We start from the raw sequence: 12,873 nt of genomic DNA, 5'->3' as shown, positions 1-12,873 counted from the left end.
AATTTACAATTAAATATTATGTCATTTTACAGTAATTTTTTAACACGTTGTCTATAAGTCATTTTAAAAAAAAATTTCATGTACAATTAACATTTTCTCACCTGCTGTGTGGACTTAGCATGACATCAGCTGTGTTCAAGGCTCAGGTAATGACCAATCACAGCTCAGATGTTGGTCATGTGACATTCGCAAAGCTGTGATTGGTCATCACCTGAGCCTTCAGCACGTGATGCCATTTTTAGTCGACAGCAAGTGGCAAAATATGTTTTAGGAAAATATTCATTGTACCCAAAAAATTAGTTTGTCATCAAATTATTTATAAAAACTAAAAACTTTCAACTGCACAAAATGGCTGAATAAGCGGAGCGCCCCGTTAACATGTCCTGCGCATCTGCCTTATGCATTGAAAATCAAGGTCAGCTAGCGGTCTCGTTCATCACAGGTTCTAGTCACCACGGCGACAAAACCGGGGCGCCGCTGGTTAAATGCAAAGCATTGTATCGGCTGTCGGACCGCCGTGAATATTAACGCGCGGCGAAGGTCAAAACGATGAGTCCACGAGTACACCTAGTCCGCTGCAATGGGATACTTCCTGCTAGTGATGACATTCGGCAGTTCTGTGATGACGTACAAGTGCATGCATCAACTTGCCGTCGTCTCGTCATACGTGTGTGTGTGTGTGTGTGTGTGTGTGTGTGCGTGGCGTCTAATGTCAACTCATCATCATGGGAAAGTTCATCGCGTTAACGCTTTCAATCCCAAAGACATATTTTGACTTTTTTTTTTTAAGAGTGCAGGAAGAAAAGTCTAAAAATGGCTTATGCAAGAATTAAGTACTAAAGAAATCCGTGACTTTACGAAATTATTAAAGTAATCCAATACATTAGGTAGTTTAGTTCTAAAGTAATTTATTACTTTAGGTAAATATGTACTAACGTAATTCATTACTTTAGACACTAAAGTAATGAATTACTTTAAGTACTAAAGTTCTAGAGTAATTAGTTAAGGTCACTAAAGGATTCCTTTAGGTCAGTGGTCTCCAAGTCATCATAAAACTGAATTACAAAAGCTGTTAAATTTCAAGGAAACTACCTGGCACGAACAAAATCCGAACGAGGTAAATGCAGACAGGTCAGCACTATATAACATGATGAAGAGAAGAGCTAATATTAGCTAGCATGTTACCCACAGTCACAAGTTGTTGGATCAACATACTAACACATTTTGGGCATATTGTCATCCATCGACATTCTCAAAAAGAAAGTACCACTTACAAACAGTAGTGAGCCGGTTTCGTCACCGAATGAATGCTCTCAAAACCACACCTGCCTTCTCACTACAAAACGTAATACCAACAGCGGCCAGGGTCGGCGCTAAAAAAACCAAGATCAAGCCAAACAAAGCACAAATGAATGAACCGTTTAACTAAATCAGTTCCAAAACGTTATTTCGGGTGCTGCCCACATGGCCCGGTACCAGTTGATCCACGGACCGGTACCGAGCCGCGGACAAGCGGTTGGGGACCGCCGCTTCAGGTTACTAAAATAATCATGACTTTAATGCTTTATTTCTTTATTACCTGCCTTTTCAGACCCTCATTAGGTCAAACACTTGAACAAAAAAAAAAAAAAAAAACGTATTGTGATAATGATGTCAGGTTATACCGTATATACACACACTCACACAACGATACAGACGATTGCGGATGGACAGGTGACAGCGGATGTCGCCCCTACTCGCTCGATGTGGCAAACGAAGCGAGTCCGGAACCTTCCGGCTTGTGTTTATGAGACAACCACGTAGAAGCGAAGCCGAACACGTCGCTGACGCGCTGTTGCTTGTTTGTGGCTAGTGCCACTGGTTAACATTCATACTGTAATGTGTTGATGCGGCAATGTCGCAAAACACTGAATCATTCACACGTGTTATGTAACTCTCAAAGACATTTTTTCTTACGGTTATTTTAAGTCCCATTTCTAAAATAGTCAACAATAAAGTTTCTGGAATGAATGCCGTAAGATAATATAGTCATCATGAAAAATTCGATATCGTGGAAGAATCGTTAGCACGGACGCTTGACGATTCTTGCTCATGCATGTAAACATGGCTGTGCCATTATAAAAAGGACGAGCCACGATGTTGTGAAGACCAAACGGAGAAGCAACCATGGACAAAGGTATGACCGTCCGTTCCTCGAGATCAACCCATTTCTCTTTTTGCTTATAGTTTTTTTTTTTTTTTTTTTTGGTTAGCGATTCTTTACCTGTAGCCGCATTCTAAATGTCTGTATTTTCATTTTCCTTATGAGATTTTTGCAAAAGTGAAATGCATTTTTACCCTTCAGAATTCACATTCAACCATTTTGAAATAAGCTTAAACAGAATGGAACGTTCACTGCCGTTAACGACAGGGAAAAAAAAAAAACGTTTTAACTGGGCTAGGAGTAAAATGAGTGTCCAATTTTAACATTTCCTAGCTTAACCCTTGTGCAGTATTTAGCCCAATGCTTTGATATTTACATCAAAGGGAACGCACTGGAAGAAGATGCTACGCAGTCTAAATTTCACCCAAGCGGGTGAAAACCTCAAATTTGAAATTGCACAACCGGCGTAGGTATCACACTTACAGGAAAGTGCCATCCCTTAGCTAAAATTCTGCAAGAAGCATGTAGTGGGAAAAAATGAGCAAAAAAATTGAAAATTTCTCAAAAAAACAGCACAAGAGTTCAACTTTAACTTGACGTCTTTTGCAGTTGTACTTTTCCTGACGCTGGTGACACTGGCCAGCGTCTCCTCTCAGCCAATGGACAGCCAGAGAGTGTTCGCCATCGCCGTGAGTCGAGTGCAACATCTCCACCTGCTAGCCCAGAGACTCTTTTCCGATTTTGTGAGTGGTGCCAGCTAGTTAAAGCTAGCTATAGAGTGTTATTACAGCGTCTCTTTAATTTCCCTGCTGCTGTTTTTACTACGTGTACTTGTCGATTTATCTTAGGAGGGTTCTCTGCAGTTGGAGGATCAGCGTCAGCTCAACAAAATCTTCCTACAGGACTTCTGCAACTCGGATTACATCATCAGTCCCCTCGACAAGCATGAAACGCAACGTAGCTCGGTCGTTTAGCAAAACCTCAAGTTTTTTTATACTCCTCACAAGCCTCCTTGGCTAAAATATCCGCCGCCTAAATTACAAATAAAAAATTAAGTCAATATTGATGGACATATTTGGTAACAAAAAAAGCTAATCAAAACAGAATTTTTTTCAATTTAGAGTCTTCAACACAGGCACCAATTGGACAACTTTACACATTTTGGTATTTCAGAAAGATTTATGATGATGTGGAATGACATTCAGTTCCCAGCTGTGCATATTCAAGACTAAAAAGCTTGACTTAGCTTGATGAGACCATTTAAATTTCAAGGTGTTTCCAAACTTTCTACAACTACTTTATCTCAAAAGGGGGGCACGTCACCTGTCAAAAAGGGACCGGTCCCCTCAGACATTATTTATGGTGACTACACTTTTACAAAAAAAAAATAAATGTACTGCACTTAATCTATATTAGCCATTCACAGTAGAGATGGACCGCTATTTTTTTTCAATAAATAAGTGGTCAAAGAGGATGATAACCGCTATGAGATAGAGAAAATACATCAAAATATCAAAGATTATACAAACGTCATTTTTAATCAATTTTAGACAACGTCAGTGGAATCTCTTATGTTATTTGAAAACTCAAAAAGTTTCCTGACGCTAACAGCTTTAAATTGATTTATCAGCTGATTTTTTTTTGATGCACATATGTCAAAACACAGAATATCTGTCATTTTCAGATTCTGATTTACCCTCCCATGTGAAAAAAACATAAAAGACATAAAAAAACCTACCTCAAATTGAACATCTGGATTTTTCATAAACATCTAAATAAATACCCGAGAAGATTTTTTTACGAACAATAACAAACAAAGTTTAAGCAAACTGAACAAGTGGCTACTTTTGATGTGAACGTGTTTTAGGTTCTGAAGTTGCTGTCCATCTCCTACCGACTGGTGGAATCTTGGGAGTTTCCCAGCCAGTCCCTCTCTGGTGGTTCTGCTCCAAGAAATCAGGTTTCCGCAAAACTCTCTGAGCTGAAGATGGGAATCCTCCTCCTGATTAAGGTGATACACATTTCACTAAGTCAGACCTTTTATTCAGACAAAATGCAGAATGAACTTCAAGAAACTGTGAAACTGAATCTCCAATGCGCGTGAAGGGAACTAGACTAGCTCGTTGGCTGCCATTGACGACTTTGGACGACATTTTTACGAGGTTTGACCCATTGACTTGTGTTTCTTTTCAATGGCAGGCTAATGAGGAAGGAGCTGAGATGTTCTCTGACACCTCAACCCTCCAACTGGCGCCTTATGGGAACTATTACGAAGGGGTGTCGGACGACGAGTCCTTGAGACGAATGTACGAACTGCTGGCTTGCTTCAAGAAGGACATGCACAAGGTCTGGTGCAGATGTGCGCATTTTTCTGTATCTTTGCAATTTTTATATTTTTAAAATATGTCTACAGGTGGAGACTTACCTGACAGTTGCCAAATGTCGACTCTCACCGGAGGCCAACTGCACTCTGTAGATCCGCCATCGCTCACGTGTAGCTCATGTTGTCAATTTGACGTGCTCAACTCACGTGATCATTAAATAAACGTGTTTGTGCTCATGCAGTCAGTCGTGAATTTTATGAAAACGTTAAAATAATAATAGATTATAACTTTTTAAGGATGTTTGTTGAAAAAAAAAACATGACACTAATTACAGAAGCAACAACAAAAACTTTTTTTCTTCTTATTCGTTTCCGGGCACGTCCAGCACATTGCTGCCCTCTGTGGGTCAGGCGACTAGCACGCACACAAAACCAAACACCTGTGATTTTTTTTTTTTATCACGGTGTCAAGCCGTGAAAGATAAATTAAAATATAAATGAAGGTTCCAATTCTCAAAATCAGCGACGATCGTTCCCTTTGCAACGCTCTCGAGGGCATCAACAACTTCCTTCGCTTTCCCTCTCATTTCCGGTCTGCCCGCCGCTCGTGCTCGGCATTCTTCGGCTGACTTCGGCCGCTAACGGTCGGAATGTTCAAATCGTGCCGCAGCCTGAGGTGAAGAAGAAGAAAGAAACGTCTGGGAAGACAGCGACGGAATGACGGTGCTGCAGGAGCCCGTCCAGGTAAGAACAATAAAGCCACCTTTGATTTCCTTGTCCCGGCCGGACCGAGGACTTTGGCTCGATCGCCCACTCGAGGCCTGCCGCTGGTCTTCCGCCTCCCGCCGGCCTCAGCTGCGGCTCCGGTCCGCCCGAGGTTGAGCCTTCTCGGGATGCACAGGCGCAGGCCTCCCGTCGCCGCAGCGACTGCGAGAAGACCCTCGCCTTTCTTGCAAATCCTCTTTTTATTTATTTGCAAACCTGAAGCAAAGTGTTACGAAGGTCAAGCGCCAATCTGATATTGCAAATATTTCACGGCTGGAGGAACACGCTTGGCCAAAGAAAAGGACAAGTCAAATCGAGTTGATTGTTGCTGCCCAACAAATAACATCACAACCAGTACTGCAAGAAGAAAGAAGGAAATCACCTTGTGCATTTTCTTCTTGTAAATATTTGATTTGAGAACCGCGTTGCTAACGCTGCTGTGCTAAGTGTTGTTGTCGCAGATAACCCCGTTGAAGCGCATTTTCAGCAAGATCGCGTGTACCAAAAATCGTTTGCAAATATAAATGACAACTGCTGGCGGTTTGTCACTTGGCACACGATTTGGTAGAGAAAACGGAAGAAATTTAATGTGGCCTCACTACCGACGGGCATCACGATGTTTGATTAGCATTGGGGCTAGCAGACACTTAGCTTCCGTGTGTGATATATTTTTTTTGTTTGCGAAGAAAAAAGTCGTAAAACACTGTACCAGCATTGTCTGATTTATTGTATGCCACTTTGGAGCTCAATTTGATCAAAGGTCTGTCTTTTGCGCGTTAAAATGATCAACATAAAGCGCACTCCTTTAGAATTGTACAAAAGATGTGCTCTAAAAAATAAATCAATAACTTTAAATTAGGGTTTCAAAAGGTGAGTCCGTTTTAAATCTTTTTTTGTTCAACCAGCCAAAGTTTCCTTTGTAGGAGGTATTTGACAAAAAACTAATAATTCACAGGGCCACCTTTGAAAAATAATTGAGAAACACTGGCCTAAGTCATATTTCAATATTATGGGAAAAACGTAAAAAAGAAAAAAAAACGCAAATTGTAGACAAACAACAAAACACCAGTAAATGCTCACCTGGCAAATATATTGTCGGTAATCCTTCATGACTGGGGCAGTTATCTCTGGCTAAACATATGATATTACATGATTTAGCTTTTAGAGTTGCTGAAGAATATACACCTGGAGATACCGCTTCAAATGTAGTTCCAAAGTTTGTGAAATATGACATTGGTGTCACTGCTTAAATGGAAGTTAAACTGTGTTTTTTTTTTCTTCCTTTCGGGCTACATAATACTGATTTTGTGGGACCTCTTGTCCTTGTGAGGCCATGTTGGTGGGCCCTACTAGTCCAGACCTCTTAATGAGGCTCAAGATTTGGTTATAGCGATTGGGTTTGAATTTAATATTGGTTGAGGTTTGGGTGAGACTGGAAATCAAAATAGTGTGTGTTTGTATGTTTATTTTTGGTTCATGCTGAGGCACATTCTGGGCTATTATTATCACGTGGGGACCATTTGTCTTTTTGAGGCCAGTTTAGTCAGCCCCACTAGTACAGACTTCTATGTGGGGCTCAAGACTTGGTATTAGAGTTCAAGTTTGGATTGGATTTTTGTTGAGGTTTGGTTAAAGCAGTCCTCAAATAGTGGGCTGATGCCGGGGCTCCCGGATGAACTCGGGGAAAAGCTCTTTTTTTCCTTCAGTTTTAGACTAACCTGTAACCTGTCTGCACACTGTAAAAAGTAATTGAAGGTTGTTGAAAGTCGATTTATATTACTTTTTTTTCCAGTTTTAGCTATACGTTAACAATTTTTATAGGTAATGATCTTATATATAGTCAGCGTGGCGAGCGGAAAGGGCGCAAATGATTTTCTCTTTCCTTGGGGGCGGGCTTTGAATATAATTGAGAAGCACTGGAGTAATAGTTATTGTTACGCAATCAGTTGTGACGGTTAAGGGTCGGGGCTGGGAAATGAAGGATGACAATGGGGTCCCCACTAAGGCTGTAAGTCACACAATTGTGTGTGTGTGTCCAGGCTGCAGTGTGGCAGGCACTCAACCACTACGCTTACCTGGACGCCGTTTTCCTTGCGGAAAGACTCTACGCTGAAGGTAACTGGCCTATTTGTGCAAGTTCATTTGCGTGACACTGAGATGATGTCATATGTGCTCACCAGTGAGGTCAGAAGAGGCGCTGTACCTTTTGGCGACATGTTACTACCGGTCCGGGAAACCTTACAAGGCGTACCGGCTGCTGAAGGCTCATAGCTCGTCCACGCCGCAAGTGCGCTTCCTATTGGCCAAGTGCTGCGTGGAGCTCAGCAAGTAAGTCCCCTCAACCAAGGGGTGGAGTCAAAGAAGGGGCGTGACCATGTCTTCGTCGCCCGTCAGATTGGCGGAAGGCGAGCAGGTTCTGATCGGCGGCGTGCTCAACAAACAGAAGAGTCAGGATGACCTCGTCACCGAGTTTGGAGATTCTGCTTCCTTCACGCTATCGCTGCTTGGACACATCTACTGGTGAGCTGACCTCTGACCTCGCGCCGCCTCGGCCGCGCGTCTCACCCGCCCTGTCTGTCTGCAGCAAGACGGATCGTGCCGCGAAAGGCGCCGAGTGCTTCCAGAGAAGTTTGGCGCTCAACCCGTTCCTGTGGTCACCTTTCCAGAACCTTTGTCTCCTAGGTAACGCCTTCCCGCCTCACGCTGCGGCAGTTGCCTCTCCGCCCCTCGTCTCATTGTGTTCTCGGACCGTTCCAGGAGACAAAGCCGATGCAGATCAGGTCTTCAGATTGTCCTCTTTGCAGCATTGCTCAGTAGCCTCGGCGCCACCCTCTGCAAGTCCAGCGCAGAACCCCTCGCACCGCATGGACACCGCCTTCATGGAGACCCCGCAGCACACACTGGTCCATGTCATATTCTTCTCCATTTCCCATGACATACTTCCTTTCGATTCAATGATTTTTTTTTTGTTGTTTTTTTTTTAAATATAACCCTTGTGCAGTATTTTGATCAATTTTGCTGTCATTTTCTTGACATCGTTCTTGCAGTATTTTAGCCATGGGATGGCACACTGACATAACTAAGTGGTCATTCCATGTCGAACCTGTTGTCACCGTTTGGGTAAAATTTCAGCTCCCTGGTGTTTTATTTTACTGCTTTCCCTTTGTAAAATGCCCGTGATGTAAAGATCGAAGGATTGGACAAAATACTGCGCACAACCAAAGTATTTTGAAAGAGGAGGATTCTCGTCCATGCCAACGAAAGGGTTAATCGTCTCTAAAGCCGTTGAGGAAACGGACCGACTAAGTTCCTCTTCTGCTTCCTCAGGAGTTAAATCGTTTGAATTTAGAATCGTCGAACGGGAAGCAGACATCGGATTTGTCGCTTTCCTACATCGACTCGTCCCTCATCACCCCGGAGACCGGCTCCCTGTTGGGCAATCCCGTCTCCCTCTCCTCAGCCGGCACCCTGCTGGCCAAACAGAACAAGCCCAAAAGTGGGCGGAGTTTACTGGGAGGACCCAATTCACTCAGTCCGCTCACACCTAGGTGAGTGAACGAGTGTTTGCTAGCGTACGTGTGCGCGTCTTGTCGAACGTCCCAATTTTTTTTTGTCTCGGGCCAGCTTTGGCATCTTGCCGCTGGAGCCCAGCCCGGGCGACCCGACAAATCTGCAGAACTATTCATCTAGCATGGAAACCCAATCCACGGCTTCCAGCAAGAAGGTAGCAACCGCCACCCGCGCTTTCCACCGGATGTCTCAAGTTGATCAAATTATGAAAGCTCCTCCCTCCTGGTGGTCTTTCAGGCTGTGTCCAGGATGAGTCAGTCCAAATCGGTGTTCAGTCAGAGCGGGAATAGTCGCGACGTCCTCCCGATCCCCTTTAACCCCTCGCAGACCTCGGCGCCTCACACCAGGTAGTCGCCGTCGCCCCCCTGGCGCCGTCCGCTGCCGGCTCACGCCGTTCTCCTTTTCTCAGTGGTTCCCCTCAGGTGCTCAGTCCCAGCATGTCGGCCCCCCCCAACGTGCAACCCAGAAGGAGTTCCCGACTCTTCACAAGCGCCAGCTCCACTGCCAAGGTAGTGCGCGCTCGGGCTTGAGCCATTCGAGTACCTCGTTCAAAAAAAAAAAAGCTCGAGGATTTGTTGTTTTGGTCTGGTGTACGCTTTGAAGAAGAAGTCAAGCTAACCGCTAAAACGAGCGTTTATGCTAGCATGAGTACTACATGTCAACTTCAAAATAAACTTCCGGAAATAACATACGGGCATCAAAGTCTTATTTTGAAAACAATCCCGGCATCATGTCGCGGCATCATGTCGCGCACGCATCCCTGAAATCAAGTTTTACTGGAAATGATGCTAATTAAGGTTACTTATGTCAACTTGTTTGTCTACCGAATCACCACAGTATCAAAGAGCACCCTCCCGCTAGTGCGATAACCAAATTGACGTGGTCACCATCTGGGTGAAATTTCAGCTCCATTCTTTCAACGCTTCCCACCTCGACGTGAAATGCCTTTGATCGGACAAAAACAAGGGTTCATATTTGCCCCGAAACGAATCGAGCGAGCGATTTCCCCAGACGGACTGCGGCTTGTTGCGCGCAGGAGAACAGCAAGAAGTTAAAGATGAAGTTCCCCACCAAGATCCCCAACCGCAAAACCAAATGCAAATCCAACAAGACGTCCAACAGCGGCAACCTGAACGAGAGCCTGGACATCCTCCGCCTGGATCCGGGCCTGGGCCTGGCCGACGCCAAGGTGCCGCAGCACCAGAGGGCGGCCGCAGGTGAGGTCGGCTCGCCGTCGCCCGCTCGCTCCCGTTCAGTCCGGCCGCTTGAAGCCAGCGCGTCCGGCGCCGTCCCCGCAGACGGCGTGCTGGCGTTGCTTCGGGAGCTGGGGCGCGGCTACCAGGCGCTGTGCTCGTACAACTGCCGAGAGGCCATCGCCATCCTCACCTCCCTCCCGCCGCAGCACTACAACACGGGTTGGGTCCTCACGCACATCGGACGGGCCTACTTCGAGCTGGCCGAATACACGCAGGTAAGCCGGAAGAAGAGGATCCAAATGCGAGTATTGCGGCACCCGCCATGCATCGCCGGACAATTGCTTAGTAATCGTTAAGCGGTCCAGTAATGGAATTGCGCGTTTTTCAGGCAGAGCGTCTGTTCAGCGAGGTGCGTCGGATGGAGTCGTACCGGGTGGAGGGCATGGAGATCTACTCCACCACCTTGTGGCACCTACAGAAAGACGTGGCTCTGTCGGCCCTGGCCAAAGACCTGACGGACATGGACAAAAACTGCCCCGAGGTCTGGCCGTCCCTCGTTAAAAAGTCGGTCGGGGTGGCCCGGGTCGTGTCCTCATCCGTCCGCCGCCGCGTGTCCCTGCAGGCCTGGTGCGTGGCGGGGAACTGTTTCAGCCTGCAGAGGGAGCACGACATCGCTATTAAGTTCTTCCAGAGGGCCATCCAGGTGAGTTCTCACCAATATTATCAATAATAGATCAGAAGACCCCCTGTATATTTTTTTTTTGCATGGAGGGGCTTTTAATTTTTGCATTGTTGTTTTTCCTTGATGATTTGGTTGGTGGTTAGGTTTACAAAGTCATAAAATCCTCAGAGGAGTCCCGGTGTAAAAACTGATTTTTGCAAAGGACTATTTTGATTCCAATTGATAATTAGTCTGCTTTCAAACAGGACTAAAGTAATTTGAGAATAATTCCTGAAACATTTGGAGAATTTTAGGTCTCTTATCAAAACGATGGATTTTCAATCAATCGTAGCATCTGTGTTCATAGAAGCAATAAAAGCGGCAAAAGGACATTTTTGCTCCCCATCCAGGTGGACCCCAGCTTCGCGTACGCCTACACGCTACTGGGCCACGAGTTCGTCATGACGGAGGAACTGGAGCGAGCGCTGGCGTGCTTCCGAAACGCCATCCGAGTCAGCAACAGACACTACAACGCCTGGTAGGTCAATACGCCGCCAAAGACGAAAGGAATAATAATAAAAAGCGTCGGGTGGCGTCACAGGTACGGTCTGGGGATGATCTACTTCAAGCAGGAGAAGTTCAACCTGGCTGAAATCCACTTCATCAAAGCGCTCAGCATCAACCCGCAGAGCTCGGTGCTGCTCTGCCACGTCGGGGTGGTACGTCGGGCTGCGGCCGGGGAAGCCCGACTCGCCGGCTCGCTAACTAATCTGGAAAAACTATGGCAGGTGCAGCACGCCTTGAAAAGGTCCGACGCGGCTTTAGAGACCTTGAACAAAGCCATCGGGATCGACCCGAAGAATCCTCTCTGCAAGTTCCACCGAGCGTCCATCCTCTTTGCCAACGACAAGTACAAGGTATTCCGACAAACGGCCATTATTGTTCCGCAGTGAGCCGTGTGCATATAAATGACTCCCGCCACGTTGCCACTTAATTTCGTCTTAAATCTGAGTTTTATGGCGCTGATGTTTCTAACCAAAAGTGAAACGTCTCGTTTACTGAAGCCGCACCGCTCGCCGCGCGGCTGCCCTCAGCAGAATAAGCAAAGAATGCCTAGAAGCGCATCAGTAAAGGGGGATAATATTTCGGCGGAGAAATCAAACGTGTGTTTAATTAACCGTTGAAACGACGTTTGAAGTGACGTTATTCAGCGTCTTTCGAAAAAAATGTTTTGGAAAGGGGACACCACAACAGTTTAGCAGTTACTTTGTTTTCCAATGACGTTGTTCCTAATTTGAAAAGCAAAGCAAACCCTTTGTCAGATTTGCTGCTAGCTGTGGGAACGCTGTTCAAATCTGGTGTAGAGGTCGAAATGAATCAGCCAGATGAACTGAAATGCTTTTGGGGCTAAAATCTCAAGTGCACGATGTGTGTGTGTGTGTGTGTGTGTCTGTGCAGGCAGCTCTTCAAGAGCTGGAGGAGCTGAAGCAGATCGTTCCCAAAGAATCACTGGTTTATTTTCTCATCGGCAAGGTAACCGCGTTTAGCAAGTTTTCTCCTTTTCAAGCGTGAGGTTCTTTAGGTGTCATGTGTGTGTGTGTGTGTGTGTGTATACATACACACACACACACATAAAAATGGTAATTCTGTGCCTGTCAGGTGTACAAGAAACTGGGTCAGACGCACCTGGCGCTCATGAACTTCAGCTGGGCAATGGATCTGGACCCCAAAGGAGCAAACAACCAGATCAAAGAAGCCATCGATAAAAGATATTTGCCCGAGGACGAAGGTACGCATCATCCCGGTCGTAGTCGGCAACCTGTGACGACCTGCCATCACGGCGACCATTTGTCTTTCAGCCGTCTTGGAAGTGGACGACAGTCAGGACAGCAGCGTCATGACGGAAGCAGATGAATTTTGAATCCCCCTTCGTTTTGTGTTGTGATTGGTTGAAAGGGACTGTCGCGCTCAGACCCCTCCCGTTGTCGTTCAGCACAATCTCTGATGCCAGAGGTGGTTTTTTTTTTTTAATGTTATTTTTATCATAGTTATGGAAATTAATCAATAAATGTATCATCCAAAAGTTAGTCTGCACCACTTGTTGACATGTGTTTTGTTCTGCATCCTGATTAGCTAAACTAGACCCCGCTTTTTGTTCTGTGTTCTGATTGGCTAAGGGTCTGTGGGCCATTGTCTAATCAATCCGACGTGCCAG

The 12,873-nt window shown here is 45.5% G+C and overlaps 2 protein-coding genes across 2 annotated transcripts; both read left to right on the top strand.

Moving 5' to 3' along the window:
• The first annotated feature begins 2,123 nt into the window (after positions 1-2,123).
• Positions 2,124-4,707, top strand: gh1 (growth hormone 1). Its single transcript, XM_088436963.1, has 6 exons — positions 2,124-2,176; positions 2,753-2,886; positions 2,992-3,108; positions 4,011-4,154; positions 4,343-4,489; positions 4,557-4,707. Exons 1-6 carry the CDS (start codon positions 2,167-2,169, stop codon positions 4,617-4,619), a joined length of 615 nt encoding a protein of 204 aa, XP_088293089.1. The 5' UTR covers positions 2,124-2,166; the 3' UTR covers positions 4,620-4,707.
• A 337-nt stretch (positions 4,708-5,044) lies between these two features.
• On the top strand, positions 5,045-12,745 carry cdc27 (cell division cycle 27). Its single transcript, XM_088436957.1, has 20 exons — positions 5,045-5,210; positions 7,271-7,346; positions 7,412-7,559; positions 7,626-7,751; positions 7,816-7,913; positions 7,989-8,134; positions 8,559-8,779; positions 8,856-8,955; positions 9,039-9,148; positions 9,211-9,310; positions 9,838-10,018; positions 10,100-10,272; positions 10,386-10,538; positions 10,620-10,700; positions 11,069-11,196; positions 11,260-11,377; positions 11,447-11,575; positions 12,117-12,191; positions 12,318-12,447; positions 12,518-12,745. The coding sequence occupies exons 1-20, from the start codon at positions 5,184-5,186 to the stop codon at positions 12,577-12,579; spliced, it is 2,382 nt and encodes a 793-aa protein (XP_088293083.1). The 5' UTR covers positions 5,045-5,183; the 3' UTR covers positions 12,580-12,745.
• The last annotated feature ends 128 nt before the right edge of the window (positions 12,746-12,873 follow it).

This window comes from Hippichthys cyanospilos, chromosome 16 (genome assembly GCF_059441005.1).
Source record: "Hippichthys cyanospilos isolate Australia breed blue-spotted pipefish chromosome 16, RoL_Hcya_1.0, whole genome shotgun sequence".
Taxonomy (NCBI): domain Eukaryota; kingdom Metazoa; phylum Chordata; class Actinopteri; order Syngnathiformes; family Syngnathidae; genus Hippichthys; species Hippichthys cyanospilos.
Note: the sequence above shows the minus strand (reverse complement) of the source record. Positions and strands in the feature narration are given on the sequence as shown.

What these genes read in the sequence shown, in the direction of transcription:
- gh1 (XM_088436963.1), top strand. An exon ending in AGAGACTCTTTTCCGATTTT is followed by an intron (nt 2,887 to 2,991) that starts GTGAGTGGTGCC and finishes GATTTATCTTAG; the next exon opens with GAGGGTTCTCTGCAGTTGGA. An exon ending in GAATCCTCCTCCTGATTAAG is followed by an intron (nt 4,155 to 4,342) that starts GTGATACACATT and finishes TTTCAATGGCAG; the next exon opens with GCTAATGAGGAAGGAGCTGA.
- cdc27 (XM_088436957.1), top strand. Translation starts at nt 5,184, where the DNA reads ATGACGGTGCTGCAGGAGCCCGTCCAG. An exon ending in CTGCTTGGACACATCTACTG is followed by an intron (nt 7,752 to 7,815) that starts GTGAGCTGACCT and finishes GTCTGTCTGCAG; the next exon opens with CAAGACGGATCGTGCCGCGA. An exon ending in GCACCAGAGGGCGGCCGCAG is followed by an intron (nt 10,019 to 10,099) that starts GTGAGGTCGGCT and finishes CCGTCCCCGCAG; the next exon opens with ACGGCGTGCTGGCGTTGCTT.